The following is a 24,928-nucleotide window of genomic DNA, read 5'->3' on the forward strand; positions in this document are numbered from 1 at the left end:
TTTACTGAGTCATATGTAAACCTAGTATATATATTTAAACCTGAACGCATCTGCTCAAGGGTTTGAGTAAGTATGAATTGTGTTCATCACTTTTGAAATTGTATGGTATTGAACACTGTTTACACAGATTTATTTTATATCTTTTAGGGAGATTATTAAGGATATGGGACTGCAAGGCCAACTCAATCCCCAGCAAGCCAAAAAAAAAAAAAAAATTGGAAAACCTTAAAAGAAAATATAAGGTATTTTCAATACATCCCCTACAAACACAACTATGTAATTGTTACAGATTTGAGGCCAAAATATATGAGTTTAAGCTGTAAAATTTACAGAGAATTTTTTTCTATAAACATATTTGTTAATATTAATATTAATACTGCTGTAGGATTTGTGCCTGCCCAAGACGGGATCTGGAACAGATGAAGGGGAGGTGACAGCAGCATCACTGCCTGTGGCCACCTTTTCTTCTGGTCCCAGTGCACAAATTTCCCCATCAGATATGGCAGGTCCCTCAAGTGCTGTAGTTGCAGACTGCCTGCAGCCTCCCTCTACCCCTTCTTATTCAGAACCAGCAGTGCAGGATGCAGTAAAACCAGGATCATCAGGGGCTGAAGAAAGTGTAGGTCCAGTAGCAGAAGAGATTCCCGGACCATCTGGCCAGGCCAAGTGGAGGAAAGGGTAAAAGCCCCACAGAAAGAATGAGGTGGAGTGAGCTTACTTCACTTGAAGTTATAAAGGAAATCGCTGAGAAACAGGACCGCCATCAGATGGAGTCAGACGCAAGAGAGGAAGAGCGGTTTGCGAGGGCAGAAATCAGATGGACCAGATGCTGACCATCTAAACCCAATTAGTAGCTCATGTAGCAAAAAAGTAAATAGGTTTAGCAACATTTCTGTTGTCACTGTTCTTAAATTGTTTGGTTATAGTATCATTTGAGTCTTATATTGTTCATGCTTTAGAGTGTACTACAGTAAAAGATAAAGATAAAGTACAGATACTTGAACATTTTTTATTTAAGCACAGTAACAAAGAAAAAAATACTGTCTAAAAAAAACTTCTAAGTTATTGTTCATGTTACTGTTGTACTGTTCTGTTTTATATTAAATAAACGTTCTTGAGAATTATAATTTGCTTTTATTGTGTCCACCTTACTTTTAAAAAAGCAGAACAATATTTATATATATCCTTGGTGAGGTTAGAAACTATTCTACATGTAATGGTACAGGCACATTTGTTAACAAAGTAAATGTCCTATTTTCACATTGCAAATGTACAAGAAAACTGCCTGTCTTTTAGCACATTTTGTGGTAAGTTTGGTTTAAAGGTTTGATAGTCCCCCGTTCTATAATCAGTTGTTTGGATGATGATAATTCACAAATAAGAACAGCTATATCTGCATTAGATGCGTAATAACACTGACCATGTCACTGAATTGTGTAATTTATTTAGGTAACTTAAAATCAAGGAGTAAAGGGAACTGTATAAAAATTTATTGAAAATTCTTTACAAATATAAGAAACTGTATAAACAACTGCCACCAAGTAAAGGAAAATAAAATTATACAATTTTATACAGTGCACAATATTAAATGTTCTTCAACATGTACAATACAAACTGAGGTAGATGTACACAAAATGTTTTCTTTTTCAACTATTCAAAGTCAATAATCAAAAGGCACTTCAAGATAACACAATAATTACAGTAATTGTAAAACAAAAAATTTTTTCTCAGTCACTCAGTGTCATCAGTTTAAATAAAGTTCTTCAGTTTTGTAAGTTCAATAAAAATAAAAAAATACTATAAAATGACTTACATGTATACAAAATATTTTCTTTCTCTACAGTACTATTCAAAGGATTTAACTCCATATAAAAATTACAACTAAAATTAAATAAACTCTCCAACAAGAACATCAAAGAATAGCATCTGTTCTGCTTAATCACAGAGTGTAATCATGCTCCATCAGTGGACGTTGGACACCAACAGGAGCAGAAACCCGTGCAGCCAGCCTGTCCCTGAACTGGACTCCAGACCTATCCACAAAAACTGCTGCATCAGGAGAAGGTGGGGATGTGGCGTCAGCATCCTCTGCATCCTCAGGCTCAAGCACATCACCATGCGTTAAACAGACATTATGTAGGAATGCGCATGCAATCACTACTTTAGTGCAGAAGCCCACTTTCACCTTCAAAGCTGAGAATAATGTTCTCCTCCATCTTGCTTTCATCATTCCGAAAGCTCGCTCAATAATTGTGTGGCCTCGTGAATGGCACCGGCTGAACCTCTCCTGCACTGGTCCTTGTAAGGGCATCTTAAATGGTGTGATGACGCAAATGGGCGTATCAATACATGGATACCCACCATCACCAAGAAGAAAATAACCAGGTGGAGGATACTCAGCATTGTAGTAAAGTGGACTGTTTTTAAAAATACGTGTATCATGAACAGATCCTGGGTAGCCAACAAAAATATTCAGAAAACGACCCGTTGAATCACAAACAGCCTGCATTTGTATGCTATAAAACTGTTTGTAATTAAAATAATCCTCTTTATTGCGTCCTGGTGGCTTGATCCTGATGTGGCAGCCATCAACTGCTCCAACAGCCTTTTGGAAAGCAGCATGCTGTGCCAGTTGTGCAAATCCATGGCCAACTCCATAAAGTTGGCCTGGGAGAGGATAGCAAATGACCCTGCCTGCTGCCACTACATTCTTTATTTGATGGCCAATTTTATGCACAATTCTGCACACAGTAGATTTTGGAAAAGAAAATGTCCGTGATGTAACTCTGTAGGACAATGCGTGTGCAAACCAGTACACAAAAACAAGCACTTCCATATTGTCCACAAGGTGGATAGTGAGAATGCAAATTAGATGATAAAAAATCAAATTGTGCATGATAGAAAACAGAAAGTCATGTGTTCATGCCCCTCTCATTGTATTGATGGCAATGAAAGTATGAAAGCTCAAAGAAAAAGAAAAGAGCCGGGACAGCCTTCAACCCACAGGAAATTTCCACAGGTCACACCAAAAAAGGACGACCGGCCAGATAAACAGATGAATTAATCCATGTTGTCACTAACAAAAATACTTAAGGTTTGCATTCAAAGGTGACAGCAACCAGGAAATGGTTCACTTCACCAATAAGGACCAGTGGGTGTGTGATCTCAGCGAAAATCTAGCAATGATCAGCGAAATGGTTGTAGAGTGTGACACCAGGGTCCAAGCACCAACCAGCCTCAACATTACACAGCATAAAGTGAGGGATCAAAGGTGCGTGCTGGTAACGCCCTCCCTCACCAACGAGGGAAAGCCCATTGCAACGGCTCGCAAAGAGTCACCCTGGTGAAGATGGGATGTCCATGGGGCGAACGAGATGACCCACACACCTGGAAGAAGATGTAGACCAACTAATAGTTTAGGTTTAACAGAAGAATCCATTTGTGTGATGATTTAATTTGATTCAATCAAACTAAAGGGCTGAGTATTGATATCAATCTCATGATTTGATCAGTTACTGATTCGGTTAAGATACGTGTAAATCGGAAAGTGGAAATTCTTTTAATTAATGCTGTACACTATAGGAAATATTACTGAAGAAATTTGAGAGTTTGAAAAAAAATTCTAATGCAGACATTAGATCTAATGAACTATATTATTAGTTACTTGGCTAAATAGCATAACCACATTTCTGACATACTGATAAAGATTTCATTGTTTTAATAAATCTCAGAACATGAATTTAGCATAAAGCTAAAACCTAGACCAAGAAAAATGTGATCAAAACATGTTAAACCAGAAAAATTAATGTGAACAGTTTAAACATCAAAACCAGCAAAATAGAGCTATTCTTATGGCAAAATCTGGGTCATATACAGTAGAAGGTAATAAAAAATAAATAAAAACTACATTGTTTAACAATACATTAAAATAATAACATTTTATCTGGTTAGATCTTATTAAATAGGTTGTTAAATAAAGCTTACTAAGTAAAACCATTGCCTGCTTGTATTAAAAGCTAACAAAATATGATTAGGAAAATGGAGAAGATAAATGGAGCTGGGCATGGATTACTGGGTTAATAACAAAGGCTGAATATATATATATAGGTGTCATGATTGTATGTGTCATCCTGACAATACTGATATTGATGTGTTTGGCCTTTAGTATCTGGGTTATCAAATGATCAGACTGAACAACAATGATGAATGTTAGAGGAAATGTAAAAACTTTAAGGTGATTAAGAATAATCAAAAGGGAGGAGTATGTAGAGGGATTTTTATTGTTTGTCATTTATTTTCTTGATATATAAAATTATGCATTAATATTTGTTTTCTCTCTGTCTTCTATGACATTTAAAAACAGCTTGTTCAGTGGAAAATTACTGCTTATGCTGTTGTATTTTAAGAAGCACTTCTAAAACTAACAAAGGAAGTGAGGCGAAGGTGCAAATGTGTTTGTCTAGACCGTTTTAGACCCCTTTCCTTCTTTTTTTATTCTTCTGATCCGTATATGGTAACATGTGTTAAGATTGGTTTGGGGTAACGAGGAACAATAAGACAGCCACACTGGGTGAGGGTGTTCTTCTCTGTACAACTCTGTATCTGCACTGAACAACCTTCTTGCAAGAATAAAATCAAGTGTTTGTTTCATTACATTCTTACCACTAAAGGAATAAAGAATTTTCCGACCCGGATTTGAATTCATGGGTGTACATATATCTGTTCCCAATGTCTCTCTGGTCTACAGATAAGTGAGCTTTACTGGTATACTAGGGGGTGTGTGTAAAATACCAGTAAAAGGCAAATTCCTAAGCTGTGCCATTATTTTTAAAGATCACTTTATTGTATTAGAAGCACACAATAATGATGCCATTAGCACACTTCAAGTGTAGGAGTAGGTTGGTGGCACACAAACAGTTCACAAGTAGAGGACAGTTGCCATCAGTGTCATCATGCAGGGGTGGAAGGGGAACGTCCCGGGGTTAAAGCGTGAACCGTCCCCGGGGTCCCAGTCTGATGACCCATACAGCTGAACTATAGGCCCTGAGCTGCCAATGCAGGGGAACCTGCCAAATAATGAGAGCATGATATTAAGGTCAAGAGGTGGCAAGACAGCCTTAATCTATCAAAACAAACATCTATTTTCCATCTCTTTACACTCATCAAGGTTTGACACAAACAATTTTACTGTCACTCATGTCAGAGCTTTATATGTTTTTCAAGCAATGTCATTTCCATTTTGTACCTGTTGTTGGTCTCACCTTTGGACACACGTGGTCTTATCCACGCCCCAGGGTTAAAGCGTGAACCGTCCCCGGCTGATGACCCATACAGCTGAACTATAGGCCCTGAGCTGCCAATGCAGGGGAACCTGCCAAATAATGAGAGCATGATATTAATTATGGTCAAGAGGTGCCAAGACGGCCTTAATCTGTGAAAAAAAATAAAAAAAATCTCTTTTTCTTATGCTTACTTTTCTTATGCTTCAGTTTTTCTTTTAAACCAGTCATGCTTCAACATAGCCTGTAACGTCATCCATGACTTTACATCATGAAGACGCTCAAGAAGATCCAGGCATTCTGTAAACGTTTTTAGAAGAGATCTGATTGGTCATGTTTGACTGAGACATGTAGTTCATGTAAGGTAATGTTACCATGAAATACACTGCATTTGTTACTATGACTTTCTCTGGATGCCCACTGATAATGTCACGGTCACTCATGTCAGGGCTTTATATGTTTTTCACACTAGTTATTGGTCTCACCTTTGGACACGCGTGGTCTTATCCAAAAGCAACGAGTTATTCTCGGGACCAGCAGATCCAGCAGTTTGCGTAAGTCCTCAGTTGTTGCCCATTCAGCGTATTTTCTGATTGCACTGATTAATATAGGTTCATCATCTCCTGTCAGAAACACATGCTCAGTGTTCAGTAAAACACCATCAGTGAACTGTAGTAAATAAGTCATCAGTGAACTGTGCTTAAAAAGCCGACTCACGTCTTTCTTCGACGAGCAGTGCGTCTCCAAAGTCCATCAGCTTTACATGCAGGGTATTTGTGTGGACAAGGATGTTTTTCATATGCGTGGGACGATAAACACCTCGACTCGTGCAGTGATGAAGAGCAACAATGAGCCTCCGAGTGATGAGTTTCACCTCGGTTTCTATCAGGCCACTTCTGTTTCGCTCGACATACTCAAACAGGCTGATGTAGGAACGTGGATACTCCATAATCAAGATGTCTTGATCTTCCATGACAAAGTGATCATATAATTGTACGAGATGCTTGCTAGTTGGAGGCTTTTGCACCATCAACATTGCAGCTGCCTCTTGACTTAAAGGGTAGGAATACCCAGGCTAAAGAAAAGAGATTGACAAAAGCTTAGTTAACTCCTTACTGATCTCAAATCTCCTAAATAAAGGCCCGGTACACTTCATTTTCCACTCTAGGGCTGCCGAAGATGAAAGCAATGTACTTTACAACTGATGTTTCAATGATATCTTATACTGTCTACATACAAACTTTAATCAATTACCAAATTAGAATTCAATAAAACATTTTATGAGGAATAAAGTCTTTTCAACTTACCAATTCCACTAGTTTCTCAGACCGGTTCTTCTTAATAAATTTGATGAACACCTGAAAAATGAAGACATTTTTGTAAAGTGATTTATTCTTGTTTGTGTACATCTAATCTAATCAAAACTGTAAAAACTGATGTTTTCATCAGGACTGAAAGAGTAAAGACAGAAATATACAGAATATATGAATATATATGTGTATACAGAAAGGGAAACATACTAGTTTGTCATCGGAGTAGCGAAATCCTATATGATTACTGACACCACGTCTCGACTTCAGTTTCTTTCCCACATAATAAAGAGATTCAAAGGATCCTGAAAAATGCACATGTTAATATACAGCATGAGAATGAACTCCAGCAGCATCTGCTTGTGACGAAATACACCTGTGCAGATCAGCAGAAGACGAGGAAAAATGAAAACTAAACCCAGAAGCATCAGGCTGACATAGACATGAATCAGAGTGGTAATATCTGGAGACTCACGGTCTGTTGGCTCAGACGGATCTGTGCCTGTCGGATCCACTCTGGATGTGTGTGGAAGCTCCTGCGATGGATCCTCAGGCACAAAAGCACACACTTGGGTTTCTTCCTGGGTTTGGAGGGAATCTTTCTTAGACTTCCACGCTCTCCGGAGGCCAGCAAAGAGTTTCCTCCATCGTGTGCGCTTTTCTGCAAACAATCAGAGTGAGAAAGAGCGGTAACACTTTACTTGAAGGGGTGCATAAGACTGACATGACACGTGTCATGAATATGAAGGAGGGTTTATGAATGTTTATGACAACTGTCATTAAGTGTCATTCGCTTAATTATGTCATTTTTAATGCAAAGATGACATTGTTTGAGATGTCCGAGTTATGACAACTTGACATAAACCAATAGATCATAACCTGTCAGTGTCTTTGTCATGACAATTTGACATTATTTAGCTTTATGGGTTAACATTACATTAAACTGTCATGTGGTTGGTTTTGACATTGGCTGTCATGAGGCCATTATAATAGTGTCATGAATATGTATCTTGAGCTCAAGTACAGTGGTACAAATTGAACTTGTCATTAAAATGTCATTAAGTGACAATACTCTGACAAATAATTTTATAACAGCGTCATGAATATTTTTCATTTCATGTTTTTTTTCCTCCAAAAGAAGGTCAGATAATAGACAATTTCAAATTTCGTAAAAAAGATGACACTGTTACAAAATAATGGTAACACTTTATTTTAGGGTCTTTTAACTAGTTGCTTATTACTATTAGCATTCATATGGCTAAAATATTGGCTATTTATTAGTACTTATAAAGCACATATTAATGCCTTATTCTGCATGATCTTATTCTACATTCTTAATCCTACCCAATACCTAAACCTAACAATTAACTATAATAAGCAGTAAATTAAGAGTTTATTGAGGGAAAGTCATAGTGAATCGTTTATATATGTGTTCCCTATACTGAAGTGTTACCAAAATAATGTAATGTAATGTTAACCCATAAAGCTAAGTAGTTTTTTTAAGTTTGATAATTACTCTGCTATGTCATGTTTATGACAGGTTATGATGTTTTGCTAATGTCAAGTTGTCATAACAAAGACATCTCAAACAATGTCATCTTTGCATTAAAAATGACATAACTGAGCGAATGACATTTAATGAAAATAAAACCTCCTTCATATTCATGACACGTGTCGTGTCGTGTCAAGATTATGAAGGTGTCAGTCTTATGCACCCCTTCAAGTAAAGTGTTACCGAAAGAGCTTTATTGCCAGGTATGTTTACACATGAGAGACAGAATGACAGTGACAAGACACAGATAATAAAATAGAAGAAGTAAACAGGAAATAACATGCAAAAAATATATATTTAAAAAAATACACAATAGACAAAAATAGATAGTACGTGTATTAATGTTGATTAGAAACATCTGTTTTTATCAGCACAGATTTCACATTGAAGTCACACCGTAATTATCCTAATTGTGTGTACCATAAAGGGCACTAACCTAATGCCAGTTTTTCCCCAAATTGGTTATTAATCTGTGTGCACTCATGACATACTAAGAAAGCAAGAGGGAATGAGAATAAATAAAGGTGTGCGTGTTGTGAAGTCAAATGTGTGTGTGTGTATGGGTGTGAGATTAGTAAAGAGAAATCTGATTGGCTAGTTTAGTTTTTAGTAATTAGCACTTTTTCCACACACTAAAAAAATACAGATCTTTTGGTGGTCTTTCAGGTGAGGAACCAGCAGAAGACGAGGAAAAATGAAAACTAAACCCAGAAGCATCAGGCTGACATAGACATGAATCAGAGTGGTAATATCTGGAGACTCACGGTCTGTTGGCTCAGACTCCCGCGGATCTGTGCCTGTCGGATCCACTCCGGATGTGTGTGGAAGCTCCTGCGATGGATCCTCAGGCACAAAAGCACACACTTGGGTTTCTTCCTGGGTTTGGAGGGATCCTTTTATCGACTTCCACGCTCTCCGGAGGCCAGCAAAGAGTTTCCTCCCTTGTGTGCGCTTTTCTGCAAACAATCAGAGTGAGAAAGAGCTTTATTGCCAGGTATGTTTACACATGAGAGACAGAATGACAGTGACAAGACACAGATAATAAAATAGAAGAAGTAAACAGGAAATAACAACATGCAAAATATATATATATTAAAAAAAAAATACACAATAGACAGTATATGAATGAATGTTGATTAGAAACATTGTTTTTATCAGCACAGATTACAGCTACATGATTCACTAGTAAAACTGTCCTAATGCAGCGAGTTCATGTGAATAATTAGCAGGTTTTGCATTTTTTCTGAACACAGCAAATTTCCAAGAACACTTGAAAAGTTAAAAACACAGTGCTGATGCTGTTACATAGAAGTCACAAAGTAATTGTGTCCTGCGGGTTATTTTTGATATATAATGTCATTTTTGGTTCATTAAGGTTGTCAGTACCTGTTGAATCGTCCTCCCAGGCGACTCTAGGGACAGCCGGTGGTCGAGGCGCCTCTGTCGGGAGCTGTTGGCAGCTGCTACTGCAGGGCTTTCTGTCAGCCGGCTTCACAGCGCCACCCAGCGGCTCAACTTGAGCGTCCTCGAACGAGCCAAAGCTGCTGCAACTTTCCAGCTCCAGTGGAAAGTTGGCAAACATAGTGTCCAATGTGACAGTCGTCAGATGCTCCATCTCAACGATCTGTTAACACTGTATTTACTGTTGGTTCTAGCGGTAGACTTGTAACACTCAGTACTACAGATCGATCGCCAGTGACCATCGAGCAGCTTCAAACTCCGACAAAGAGCTGAATTTCAACTGACTCGATTTATGAAGCGGCTGCGCGCACTGTGACGTCACAATAACGCGTTCCACGATTCCAAGCGGTCTGGACGAAGGGGCGGGGCACAATTTCATTGGTTTAGAATTCAGCAAATCTTATTGGCTTAGACGCTTCGAGCCTGAGCGTAAACATTCCTTAATGTACGATTTTGTGAATGATTTGGCCATATACAGAAATATTAAGTGCTAACTATGATTGTATCTTATTATCTGTTTAGCCAATAGATCCTAAGTAAAATATTAATGTTTCATTGTACTTAAGAGACAGAATAGATGAAGTTATTATTTACAAACGAACGCTTGGTACCTTTAGGCTTAATATAGCCATATGTATTTAAATAAATAAAAAAATTCACATCAGTTTTCAATATTCAAATGGAAATGTTCAAGCAACTCTGTGACAGGGTAAATTCTGTGTACAATTTTATAGGATACTTCTCTAATTTTATTATTAATAAAATAAAGCGTATTTTGTTATTACCATACTCTTTTCCAGTTAATATTTTCATATTTAGTAGATCAAAACACTGTTGAACAAGGCAAATTGTTTTTTTTTTTTTTTTAATATATTTTTAATATATTTGTTACTGCATTTATCTATAACTATAATAATATCTTCAATAAATATTGAATATTGTATCACTATAAAAACTGGTTTGACGATCAACGTTTTCTTTTGGCCTCACAGGAATCATAAATCTATTGATAAATTCAGAATATGTTAAAAGTAAACCTTGTTCATTAAGCGACTGACTAACAGTAAGAATTACATCCAACATCCCATTTCTGATTAAAGATTGACTTCTTTTTGTACAAGATGTCTTTATTATTCCATATGAAGTATTGATGCGGTGAAACATTATTTTTATAGATTAATTGCCAAGCCAGCAGTGCCTGCTTATGAAAGTTTGCAGGTTTAACTGGGATTTTCTCGACCAAAAAAATACATTTTAAAAGAAAATGAATGCCACCCAAAGAGTTAAATATGTAATTGGGGAAAACATTCCATGCATCTTTATTTTTAATAAATCCAATTATCTATTTTATCTTAAACACATTAAGATGTGCCTTAGGATCTGTAAAATTTAAAACTTCAAGGCCACCAAAGTCTCTATTATTGTTTAGAATATCTTTCAGTAAATAGTGTATTTTCTTCCTCCAAATAAAATCATAAAGAATCTTGTCTAATTCCTGACAACATTGTTTGGAGCGTCTGCTGACATCCATATATAAACAGACCTTGAGATCCTTCTGTTTTTGAGAGCAGAACACGTCCATTCAGGGGCAGATCTCTCATGAGCCACATACTGAATCTGTTTCTTAAGAATTAATTCACTTTCAAATTAAAATTTCCTGATAATTTACTCACCCCCATGTCATCCAAGATGTTCATGTCTTTTTTTTTTTTTTTTTTTTTGATGAAAATATTCCAGGATTTTTCTCCATATAGTGGACTTCAATGGACTCCAAACGGTTGAAGGTCAAAATTAGTTTCATTGCAGCTTCAAAGCGTTCTACGTGATCCCAGACGAGAAATAAGGGTCTTATCTAGAGAAACCATCGCTCATTTTTTTTATTTTATTTTTTTATTTTATACATTTTATAACCATAAATGCTCATCTTGAAATAGCTCTCTTCTTCTTCGGGTGCTTCCCAATTCTTATTTGTGCATCCTCCTTTCCTTTCCTCGTTTCCTTTCCTCGCGTCTTAGCTCCACCCCTTCAGGATGTGAGGGAAGGAAACAAGGAACAGATGCGAGGACAGATGAATTGAATTAAGTGAAATGATATCCTCGCTCCCTTTAGCGTCTCTTCAAAGCGTCATCAGCTGCACTCGAGAGATCTACCCACATGTTGTTAAAGTTTGGCTATTTAAAAAAAAAAATTATAAATATGAATAAAACAAGATGCCCCGTTGAAATATGTGAGATGTAAAGTTTATTTAAACTGCATACATTAAAGCATCTATTTAAATTATTGTGACAGATATGAAGGGGGAGGAGAATTTATACGTGCGTCACGTTTCTCGACGAGAAAGACTTCCACAAAGGATGCACCTGTGTATCCTCGCTCATGACTCCTCAGGAAGCCTCCTCACTCCTCAATCCTCACCTCCTCATGGTGCAATTAGAGAATTGAGATGTCTGAGCTCGATCGGTTTCTGGGTCATAGGATGGAGGACGGAGGAACGAGGAAACGAGGAGGATATTGGCTGCGTCCGAAAACTGGAAAATGCTGCCTTCTGAGGACACATTTCAAGGTAATAAGGCATCAAGGCATGTCCAAATCCAATGTTATTTTCACTTCCTGTCTCATGAGATACCCTTCTTCTTCTTCTTCTTCCTCTTCTTCTCTATTTGAATTCCAGCAGTGTAGACGCTGTTGAGTGTATTACTGCCCTCCACAGGTCAAAGTTTGAACTAATTGCTATATACTTGAACTGGCATATTGTATATGACAATTTAGTGTCCAGGACACTCAGCAATGTCTATTTTTCTAATGTCAGGTATTCATCTTTAACTCTATTTTTGAGCATTTGATGTTTTGTATTGATCATCTTTGAATTGATTAAGTAATTGGCATGATACATTTACATTGACTAACGCTTGACATTAGTTCAAGTGTACTTAGACTGTAAAGGCTAAAAAGGGAATTTCTGTTTAGGACAACAAAATGTTGATCGACCAACCTAAATAGGGTGAGCCTTACCTCTGTTTATTGTAATGTTACTCTAGCTAAGCATACATGGGAAACCATGGCATAACCAAACCAAATACTATCAGAGGAGTAATATTGGTCGGCTTGTCTGTAGTAGAGGTTGTGACCTCTGACTAGACTAGAGATAGTGTTACTTTAATTCAAGTGTATACAGATCTATGGGGACTAAACAAATACTTTTAGATAGAATGAATGTGTTACGATATTCGGCATCTGTCTTGTTTTGTGTGTGGAGTTGGTTTTTCCCTTTAAATGTCTATGCAGGGATTGGTTGCTGTGGACAGATCACCATTGGCTGGGCTTGCGGCTGCTCCGTTTAAAAGGGCGGCGCTCTGGGAAGATGGTGAGCTCATTCTGGCGTTGGCCTGCTGGTGTGAGGAGCTCCGGATTCCTTCTCCCGTCGGCAGATCGCGAACCACAGTTCCTGTTTTGTTTAAAGTGCTTCAATTATGTTTTTGTTTATGCTTTAGGAGCGTAGGGGTGTCCTGCCATTTATTTTGACTTTCTTTGCGATTTGTTTATGTTAGGGAGTTAGGGAAGTTGACTGTATTTTTGTTTCTTTTGTTAGGGTAATTATTTATTTTATTTTTAAGCTGTTATGTTTATTGTTTTGGCCTTGGGGCACCCTGAAGCCATGGCTCCTTTTATTTGATTCTTTTGTGTTCCACTTTAATAAATTTTGTGTGGATCTTAGTTTGTTGTCTGTGGTGATCTGTCGGCTGGAGTTGGTTTCCCTGATAACCAACGAACTCACGCCAGCCCCTTCTTTTAATAGAACGGGACGTAACAAATGGGGGCTCGTCCGCTCCTAAGGAATTGGGACGCGTTCGATGGTAATATATTCGTCGTATGGTATGTATAATTTTTTTTTCTTCGTTTTGCTGGTGTTTGCGTTTGATTGGCAGTTTTTTCTTGGGTATCGGGGAAAAGAATATAGAATAATGGAATTTAGTATTGAGGCGTTTCGACAAAAGCCTTCGCATGAAGCATTAGAATTATGTCGTAAGGAGGATTTGTATTTGATTGCTGATTATTATGAAATTTCTGTAGTAAAATCAGCTCGTAAGAAAGAAGTGCGGGACGTAATACAAGCTGCATTGATTCGACAGGGTGTGTTAGCAGCAGTTCAAAACGTTGAAAGTGGGGAGACAGGGGAAAGTGCAAGTGATGAAGAGCAGGTTCCGAGCAGTGATCCGGTGCTTCGTTCTTTGAGTGGGGTAGGTACGGAGGATTTGAAACTAGCTATCCAATTGAAACAACTCGATTTGGAAATTAAACGTCAAGAACACACTACCCAACTTTTACGCTTTAGACAATGTGAATTGGAGTCACATGCTGGTCACCGATTGCCCGGTGAGTCTAAAGCAGAAACTATACCTGCTATTGGTCGAACCAGTCAGAGCTTGCAACATGTTTCTGATTCATCGTTGCCTATGCCTTCTGTAACCTCTCCGGATTTTGATATTAGTAGACAGATCAACCTCGTCCCACCGTTTCGGGAGGCCGAGGTTGACTCATATTTTGGAGCGTTTGAACGTATTGCTGCTGCGTTGAGTTGGCCGAAGGAAGTTTGGCCTCTTTTGTTGCAATGTCGCTTAACTGGAAAAGCCCAGGAAGTTTGTTCCGCTTTGTCCCTTACTGATAGTCTCGATTATGAAAAAGTGAAGGCCGCTGTGTTAAGAGCCTATGAGCTTGTCCCCGAGGCTTATCGCCAAAGGTTCCGTTTGCATGTGAAAAATGCCAATCAAACGTTCGTTGAATATGCGCGTGAGAAAAGCGTGCTCTTTGATAAGTGGTGTCAGGCCAGCAAAACGATGAATTTTGAGCAGCTTCGTGAACGTTTTGATTGAAGAGTTTAAGAATTCGTTACCGGATAAAATTGTAGTGTATTTGAATGAGCAAAAAGTTTTGACTCTTGCTGAGGCTGCTGTGTGTGCTGATGAATTTGTATTAACGCACAAAAATGTGTTCGTGGCACCTGCTCGCCGAGAGTCATCAAACTTTGTGAGTTCTGAGAGAACTTTAAAATCACCTAAACTCTTGAAATCTTCAGTGCAATCTGATGTTCGTGAGTGTTTTTATTGTCACGAAGCTGGCCATTTGATTGCGGCGTGTCCCGTTTTGAAAAATAAAAATAAAGCTAAACCAAAAGGAGTTGGCTTTGTACGAACTGTTACCAAATATCCGAAGCCAGAAATTGATGCAGTTTTTGAACCTTTCATTCGGCAGGGAATGATTTCTTTAACTGATTTGGAAAATGATCGAGCGCTTGTTACCATGTTGCGTGACACTGGTACTGCGCAGTCATTTATTTTAGAAAGTGCGTTGCCATTCTCGGAGAAAACGTATTGTGGTTTTGATGTGCTAGTCCAAGGAATTGAAATGGGAGTAGAGAAGGTTCCTTTGCATAAAATATATATTCGATCTGAGTGGGTAACCGGTTTCGTAAAAGTGGCCGTTCGTTCACAATTACCTATAAATGGAGTAACTCTGATTATTGGAAATGACCTGGCAGGTGGGAAAGTTTTCCCTCTTCCTGAAGTTATCGAAAATCCACTTTACGAAGCTTCCGCTGTGTGTAAGGAAGAAGCAAATTTGTCGGCGTTTCCCGCTTGTGTCATTACACGAGCTCAATCTCAAAAATTTCCGGCCGTGATTGATCTTTCTGATAGTTTTCTCGTTAATAAGAGCGTGACTGAATTGGGTACGTTACAGTCAGATGTGTCCGCCAAGAAGCACCAACCTGAGATGCCCGCGTCTACGCCGCTGTCCGCTAGCAGTGGTGCTGAAGTTGATTGCGCTGATATGTTACTATCTGCAGATCGTACGTTATTGGTAGCCGAGCAAAGGCAAGACCAGTCGCTTGAATTCTGTCGAGAGTTAGCTGTAAATAAAAAAGAAATTATGAGCAAGCCAATTGGTTATTTCTTTGAGGAGGGAGTGTTAATGCGGAAATGGACACCTTCAGTGTCGGATAATTCAGGTTGGGACACATTGTACCAGGTTGTTGTTCCCACTTGCTTTCGAGAACAAGTGTTAAGCGTGGCGCATGATAATGTGGCTGGCCATTTAGGTGTGGCTAAAACTCTTTATCGTGTTCTGCGTCATTTCTTTTGGCCTAAGATTAAATCGGATGTTACAAAATACTGCAGATCATGCCATGTTTGCCAAATGGTTGGGAAACCCAACCAGGTTATTTCTCCAGCACCTCTCAAGCCGATTCCTGCTATCGGAGAACCGTTTGAGCGCATCATATTAGATTGTGTGGGGCCCCTACCGAAAACAAAAGCAGGGCATACTTATCTGCTTACGCTTATGTGCGCAGCAACTCGTTACCCCGAAGCAATTCCACTTCGTTCGTTGAGAGCTAAAGCAATTGTGAAAGCCCTAACTGTGTTTTTCTCTACTTTTGGACTTCCAAGGGTCGTTCAGACAGATCAGGGAACGAATTTTATGTCCCGGTTGTTCAATCAAGTCCTGTCCCAGTTGCATGTTAAACATGTCGTTTCCAGTGCCTATCACCCTGAATCTCAGGGAGCACTGGAACGATTCCATCAAACATTGAAGACTATGTTACTGTGCTTACTGTGTTGATTCAGAAAAAGAGAGGGACGAAGGATTACCGTTGCTGTTGTTCGCTGTGCGTGAAAGTGTTCAGGATTCTCTGGGATTTAGCCCCGCGGAGGTAGTTTTTGGGCATGTGGTGCGCGGTCCACTTAAGCTGCTAAAAGAGAATTGGTTGTCTGAAGAAAGGCCCACTTGTAATCTTTTAGATTATGTTAGCTCGTTTAGAGAACGCTTACATAAAGCTTGAGATCTTGCTCAGTCCGCTTTATTAAATGCTCAGGTGAAGATGAAGGAGCGTTTTGATAAAAATGCAATTGCACGTTCTTTTGTGAAGGAAGACAGAGTTTTAGTTTTACTACCACTTCCTGGCTCTGCTCTGCAAGCAAAATTTTCTGGACCCTATGTGGTGGAGCGAAAGCTCAGCGATACTGACTATATTATCTGTACTCATGATCAACAAAGAAAGACCCGTGTGTGCCATGTCAATATGTTGAAGCGCTATGTTGCTCGGGGTGAACAAGTGGAGTTAAAGAGCTCTACTGTTCCAGTTGCTTCTCTTTCGGTGGTACCACCTTCCTGTGGGAATGAAGATTGTTTAAACCTACGGAGTATGCCAGTATCTGGTGTCAGACTGAATAATTCTGAAATTTTGTCAGATCTTAATTCTCATTTGTCTCATTTAATTGAGAATCAGCGAGCTGACATTGGGAATTTGATTCAGTCTTTTCTTGGACTGTTTTCGGATGTGCCTACCCGGACAAACGTCATTCAACATGATATTGAGGTGAACAACCATCCACCTATTAAGCAACATGCGTATCGTGTTAATCCAGCTAAACGAAAAATCATAGATTCTGAAGTGAAGTATCTAGTGGATAATGGTTTGGCTGTTCCGAGCTCAAGCGCTTGGAGCTCGCCCTGTTTACTTGTTCCGAAGCCGGATGGTACCCATCGATTCTGTACGGATTACCGTAAGGTAAACGCGATCACAAAGCCTGATTCATTTCCTTTACCGTTAATGGAGGATTGTGTGGATAATGTGGGGTCGGCTCAGTTCGTTACAAAACTCGATCTTTTAAAGGGATATTGGCAAGTCCCCTTAACTGAACGTGCAGCCGAAATTTCTGCTTTTGTCACCCCAGACAATTTTCTGAATTATACTGTGATGGCTTTCGGGCTTCGGAACGCACCAGCAACGTTCCAGCGTTTAATGAACACCATACTGGCTGATGTTAAGAACTGTAAAGCCTACTTGGATGACATCGTGGTGTAATCGTCTAGCTGGGAGGAACATATAGACACTCTAACCACTGTTTTTACGCGTTTGCTTAATGCTTCCCTCACGTTGAACTTGGCTAAGTGTGAATTTGCCAAGGCAACTGTCATGTATTTGGGAAAGCGAGTTGGACAAGGACAAGTGCGTCCTGTCGCCCAGAAAGTACAAGCCATTGTTGATTTTCCTGTACCTCAAACCAAGCGTGATCTTCGCCGGTTTTTAGGAATGGCAGGCTATTATAGAGCCTTCTGCCGAAATTTTTCTGATGTGGCTCTGCCATTAACTAATCTTCTCCGTGCCTCGCAAAAATTCCTATGGACTGATGACTGTCAACACGCATTTGAAGCCGTGAAAAGTTTGTTATGTAGTACTCCAGTGTTATCTGCACCGGATTATTCACGTGCGTTTAAACTTGACATTGATGCTAGTGCTACTGGAGCCGGAGCAGTTCTTTTGCAAGATGACATTTACGGAGTTGAGCATCCCGTAGCGTACTTCTCAAAAAAGTTTTTGAAACATCAGTTACACTATAGTGTTATCGAAAAAGAAGCTCTTGCTTTATTATTGGCGTTACAACATTTTGAAGTGTACGTGGGATCAAGTTCTATTCCGGTGCTCGTCTTTACTGATCACAATCCACTGGTATTCTTGTCTCGTATGCGCAATGCAAATCAGCGAATTATGCGCTGGTCCTTGTTTATTCAAGATTTCAATCTTGAGGTTCGTTATAAAAAGGGCAAGGACAATGTATTAGCAGATGCCTTATCTCGTTCTTTTAGTTTTGTTTAAAATCAATTTGTATTGATTTTTCTTTATGTGTGGGGGTGTTACGATATTCGGCATCTGTCTTGTTTTGTGTGTGGAGTTGGTTTTTCCCTTTAAATGTCTATGCAGGGATTGGTTGCTGTGGACAGATCACCATTGGCTGGGCTTGCGGCTGCTCCGTTTAAAAGGGCGGCGCTCTGGGAAGATGGCGAGCTCATTCTGGCGTTGGCCTGCTGGTGTGAGGAGCTCCGGATTCCTTCTCCCGTCGGCAGATCGCGAACCACAGTTCCTGTTTTGTTTAAAGTGCTTCAATTATGTTTTTGTTTATGCTTTAGGAGCGTAGGGGTGTCCTGCCATTTATTTTGACTTTCTTTGCGATTTGTTTATGTTAGGGAGTTAGGGAAGTTGACTGTATTTTTGTTTCTTTTGTTAGGGTAATTATTTATTTTATTTTTAAGCTGTTATGTTTATTGTTTTGGCCTTGGGGCACCCTGAAGCCATGGCTCCTTTTATTTGATTCTTTTGTGTTCCACTTTAATAAATTTTGTGTGGATCTTAGTTTGTTGTCTGTGGTGATCTGTCGGCTGGAGTCGGTTTCCCTGATAACCAACGAACTCACGCCAGCCCCTTCTTTTAATAGAACGGGACGTAACAGAATGAATGAATACAATAAGAGTAAAGAGTTAAATATAATATTCAAATGTCTAAATTATAAATAGAAATGGTCAATAATCAATTTGCATTCCAACCTAAATTCAAGGTCATAATAAAATGGAGTTTAATTAAACTACCTTGACACACTGAAAAGACAGAACGTGCAAGAAACCTTCCCCGTCCTGTGGGAAAACCACCGTTGGGCCTGTTGGGGGTGCTTTACATTCCTGGATCCAGTGCTGTGTCTGGACCTGACACTGTAGTCCTTGGAGCATCACTGGACCTGTTATTTTATTTATATTCATTTTTATCACTTTAACATGTTTGTTTATTGCTATAATACGTTTACTATTTGTCTGTTTGCATTCTGTTCCTCATTTATTTTGGCACTATTTTGTCTTATTTATATTTTGTCTTGTTTTTTCATGCTTTAAAACGTGAATTTTGGTTGTCACCAAAATGAAAATCGTTGACTCTCTTCACAGAGCAATGATGCCCACAAACACAAATTAAATATAAGTATCAACTTGATACCGAAGTACTGGTAAATTTGACAACTCTACCCAACAACACTATAAATAAAGTGTCATTTATTTGATCTCATATCATATAACACTGACTGGATCTGACCGGTTGCTTTGTCTTGAACCATTACTGTGCCCTGATGTGATGCTGTGCCCTGTGTTTTGTTGTGTTTTGCATGTGGAGAGTCTGAAAAACACACAAAGATCATTCTTATTTAGCATGATTGTTTCTTAAACAAAAGAGTGGCTGATTTAATGTGATGAATAAATACTCACTGGATGTGTTCATTCTGTCCCCAGACCCACCAGCAAACTCAAGTGGACTGGGCAAGGCTGGAATTTCAGTGTCTGAAACATGAAAAAATAAACCTGTAATGGCTTTTATGTTATGTAAAATAAATAATTTTTGTATTTAATAAATTATGTCATCAATACTCACAAGTTGAATTTTCAGCTACTCCATTCATAATTGGCTTTAACTTTGTTGGTGCAATGGGAAAGGGGGCAGCTTGTTTCCTACAAAGATTCATTTTAAATCAAAAGTAAGAAATAACCATCTCCAACATAATTAATGAATAATGAATATAATGCCATCGTATGAAATAGTTACCCATCATGCTCTCCTCCTCCAACTCATCAGAATCTGTTAAGAGTGCAAATCAACATTTGTTTTAAAGCATGAATGTTGGTGAAAAATGGTGTTCAATTAATAGATTTCAACGTTTGAGATTTGTTTATTCAGTGAGAAACATACCAACAACATAGTCATCAAATGTTTTTTTTTGCTCTTTTCCTCTTGCCCGAATCACTACCTCTTCCTCTTCCTCCTCCTCAACTTGGCTGGTCAGGTTATAGTTTTCACAGTCACGAATTACCTAGAAGTCACATACAATTGTGCAATGTAATAAACATTGTAACACCTGTATTAAACATACTAATAATGTAATAAACAATATTTCGAACCATTCTTTAATCTAAACTTACCTGAAGTCATTTTTCTCTTAATTAGTTGAAACATCAGCCAGTCGTCCTGGGGGTCCTTCTTCATCTTGTGTGCTTCTTTTACTCTAGTGTTTGGCCATCTAACTGTTTTCTTATTTATGTCTATCCAATTATTAGGAACTGTATCCTCCGTCTCCCTTCCATTCTCCACCCACACAGCCCTGGCATACATGGCCTGAAAAAGACAGTAAATGCATGTTGCTTTAAGATGCATGTTATTTTTTTATTTAGCATAAGTCCATATCCATATCAGCTTGTAGAATAGGAGAAAGTATAGATTTTTATCAGAATGTGGTCACTAAGAATTAAACCTGTGACATTGCTAGCACCTTATTCTACTAGTTCAGCTACAGGAACACCTAACATGAATAAAATCATTAACAGTGTACTCTTCTAGATAGAAGCACAGGTCCTTAATACCTGCAGGGCATTTCTTCCTGTTGCACCTCCGCCGGTGCCAATGGGCCACAAGGTCATCAGCTGGAAGCCACCCATCACAGATGTTTCCCCCCTATTAATCCCAGAACATCTCTGGATGGTGGGGCAGCAGAAGGGACGTCTCCCTACCGCTCCCTGTGGCTGACCCAGTGATCCTTAGTTTCCCCACCTGGGGTCTTTCCTTCTGAGCCATAACCAGAATCTCCCTTTCTCTGCCTCCTCAGCCAGTTCCCTGAGTGCCACCTTTTGCTTCAGTAACTGATCCAGTAATTCCAAACCGCTTCAGTAGCTGTTGGGTGGATTTACCATCTGTATCCGACTTCAACAAGAAAGATACATGATCCCTTCCCATGATACTGTGAGCTCTGCCATGATTACTCTTGATTACATACTCTTCTACAGTTAATTAAAATAGAGATTAGACTAAATTCAACCTTTAAGATTTGTGCTCCATGCCATGGCGTAGGGGTATGAGGGCATAACCTCCAGATTCTTGTGGAAGGCAGGCCACTTTTTGAAGAAGTAGTCCTCTTTTCATCCTGCCCTGCCCAACGTCTGGTGACTTTTTTCCATTCCTCACCCATTTTTTGATTTGTTGCAGGAAATTCTGAAAAGGAAAACAGCTAATCTCATTTAGTGAGCAGTTGAAGTGTGTGACATCTTCATGAAGATGGATCAGTCCATGTACACTGTACACTGGGAAACACTTTCCATACAGGTCAGCACTGGACATGACAAAGTGCTTCATCAGTTCTTGAGTAAACTGGAGGTAATCATTCCTTGTCCTGTCATCTGACTCCAGCATTATTGACATGGCTACTGTCAGTGACAGGAAATGCTTGTACCTCTCAGGAGACAACACATTTTTCAGCACCACAGGTCCTGTCTGTGTACAACAAAAACTATGAATTCACTTGGCATCTTTCCTCTCAGCGCACTTAATTTTTGGGTTATCTCTTCCTTTTGCCTTGCAGATAAACGAAAGACTTTTGGGCCACGAGTCAAGAATGTCAAGAGGCGTCTGACTACTCCCAAGATGAACAAATGCATGTAATCTAATACAAAGGAGCTTACACAAGGAATTCCTGTGGGAATTAAGGGACTGTCACTGGTTTGATGGTTGGTGTACTCTGCTCTACTGAACGCTTCGTCTGATCGAGAGGGACATTCATTTTCAGTGAACACAATTCTTCCCTCTGATTACACATCTTTCACAGCTCTCGTAAGAATTGTGATTCTTGATACATTTCATGTATTCTCTTGCTGGAGCATCACAGATCAGAGCTTCAATATTGACGGTGTAAGTCTGGTCTTGATAACTTATTCCTTCGTCCTTCAGATGCTTGTACTCATTCCCCTAGTGAAAAAAGTATACTTTATTGTATTTTAAATATATTCCCTTTATCTATAGTACATTGCAAATATACTAACTAATGTGAACTTAATTTACTAATCCTTTAGTAAACTATCTTTAAATATATAAAAAGTATATTAGGATCATATTTTCACAATACAACTTTTAACACACTTTAAAATAATTAGTATTTTAGAAAAATATACTTTAAGTGTCTACATTTAGTTTATTTAAGTGTATTTATTTGCACTTTATGCAAATATATTTGAGCTATATTTTAACTGTGTGCTGAAAAATGATCATTGTAACAATGAACTGAAAGTATATTTAAAAAATACATTATTTAATATCCTGAAGTCGTAGTGTATCTAAAGTTAAATTTGAGTATATTTTTTAAGTTTACTTATTCATCCTTGGAATTCATTATATTACTTGTGCTTATTTATTTCAGTATAACTAATGCATTAAAAGCCCATTTAATATATGCAGTGTAGCCTATAATTTCCAAATATGTGTAAATATGTTTAATAAGTTTACACTGGCAGAATCATTTCACAATCTTACACACAAATCTATATTGAACAACACACCAGTAGCACAAGTAACGTTACATGCGAAAAAAATATGTCGAGTGGTTGAACTTGAGACTGTGGAATTCAAATATCTCTTCAACTTGGAGTTGTTCCAATTTAGCACACAAAAGTACACTAATATACTTAAAGTTGTATTTTAATACAACTTAATTACAACTAAAATATACTTAGTACAAAATTAGTTACTTCAAAATAGCACACTTTAAGTTAACTGATCATTAACACACTTGAAATATACTAATAATTAGTCTTGCTGCAAGAATACTTAGCATACTTTTTTTTCACTAGGGCAACCATTTGTCAGTTTATGCTACAGAGTTATTGGCACTATTATTGGCCCTGCAGTGGTTAGAGGAGAAATAAATAACACAGTTATTGCATCTGATAGTTATTCTGCACTGGAAAGCATAAGATCTGGCAGGTCATCTTTTAGGATGGACATAATCAATTTAAAGATTAAGGGCAAATCAGTACAATTAATTTGGGTTCCTGCTCATGTCGGTGTGGAAGGGAATGAGAAGGTGGATATTTTGGCTAAACAAACTCTAAAATGAAAACAGATTGATCAACAAGTTCCATTAAGCAATACAGAAGCTAAAGCGCACATCAGGAAATATGCGCATTCAGTACGGCAGGTACATTGGGATCAGGGATGGGCAGTATTTATGATACATGTATTTCAAATATGTAATTCAAATACAAAATAGTATTTTGTAATTTGTATTTGATTGGGTTGATGAAAATAGCTTCGTATTTTTTATAAAAATACTTTAGTGTTTTGTATTTTTGTATTTTTAAAATACTGTAAAAATACTTTGTAAGAAGTCTACATGATGACATCATAAAATTGCGGCCTCTGATTGGTGCCAACTCAGTAGTTTGCCCAGACTAGATCGGGATCGATCAAATAGGGCAATTGATGGAAGGTTTGTGAAGAAGTTTCATGCTCCCTTGTAAAAGTATTTTTTAGTATTTTTAAAATACAAAAATACAGTATTTTATTTTGATACATGGTGTGGCTGCTGTATTTTGTAGTTTATTTTGATACACTTAAAATTAAGGTATTTTGTATTTTATTTTAAAATACATTTTGATGTATTTTTGCCCAACCCTGATTGGGATGGCATTGAAACAGGCAGACATGTATATAATATAAATATCAAGTTGGAGCTGTGAGGAGGGAGAGCAGGAATCGAAGAGAAGGAAGCATCATAACTCGGATGAGAATAGGTCATACTGGACTTAACAGTACACTAAATAAAACTGGAAAACATCCAACTGGGGAATGCACACACTGTAGCCAACAAGAAACAGTTGAGCATGTACTACTCCATTGTAGGAAATATAAGAATGAGAGACGTCACCTTGTTCAATCATTGTAAAACATCATGATTTTACTTTGTCAGGTTTATTATGGAAAACAGCTAGTAAGCTGTATGATTATATTATTAAATTTGTGAAAGAAAGTAAATTATATAAAAGAATTTAGCATTTTGATTGTTTTTTTGTTTTGATCTATTTTCCAGTTTATTTATTTATTTTGTACTTTTTTATGTATATATGTGTATGTGTGTGTGTGTGTGTGTGTGTGTATATATATATATATATATATATATATATATATATATATATTCCATATACAAGCAAGTATCTTGATCCATACTCCATTCCAGTCGGTGGCGGTAATGCACCAATAAGACCCAATAAACCAAAGAAGAAGAAGAAGCTCCGTTGCTATGGGCCGCTGCTGCTGTTGTTGTGATGCTCATCTTCTGAACTAAAGCTCATTCAGCATGAACTGATCGCTGCGCGTGATTGACAGCTGTGATTGTGAGTCCAATCCGCCGTGTTTTATTGATCACATGATCTGTAGTCTGTCAGTTTAGAATGAAACACTCGAGCAGCGCAGCTGTAGTTCAGATCATCATCCGTGTTCAATAAGACACAGAAATCGCATCAACATCTGCTGGATTATCACACACTTCACTGAATGACACTGTGACACATGATTCAGTGTGAGCTTGTGTTAATGACAAACTTTATGTAATAATACCGTGTGTGTAATATGACTTTACAATAATGTTTCATTAGTTAACATGAACCAATAACACTTCTACAGCATTTATTAATCT

General features: G+C 38.2%; 2 protein-coding genes across 2 annotated transcripts in view; both read right to left on the reverse strand.

Moving 5' to 3' along the window:
• The window catches only part of LOC137006158 (zinc finger protein 585A-like), a 567,148-nt gene that overhangs the window by 104,107 nt on the left and 438,113 nt on the right, over positions 1–24,928 (reverse strand). The gene's annotated exons all lie outside the window — the stretch shown is intronic.
• Positions 1,940–2,836, reverse strand: LOC137014518 (putative nuclease HARBI1). Its single transcript, XM_067378888.1, has one exon. The coding sequence runs from the start codon at positions 2,834–2,836 to the stop codon at positions 1,940–1,942; it is 897 nt and encodes a 298-aa protein (XP_067234989.1).

Source organism: Chanodichthys erythropterus, chromosome 3 (genome assembly GCF_024489055.1).
Source record: "Chanodichthys erythropterus isolate Z2021 chromosome 3, ASM2448905v1, whole genome shotgun sequence".
NCBI classification, from domain to species: Eukaryota; Metazoa; Chordata; class Actinopteri; order Cypriniformes; family Xenocyprididae; genus Chanodichthys; species Chanodichthys erythropterus.

Bases quoted from the DNA above. Each gene is read 5' to 3' on its own strand.
- LOC137014518 (XM_067378888.1), bottom strand. From the start codon at position 2,836: ATGGAAGTGCTTGTTTTTGTGTACTGGTTTGCACACGCATTGTCCTAC.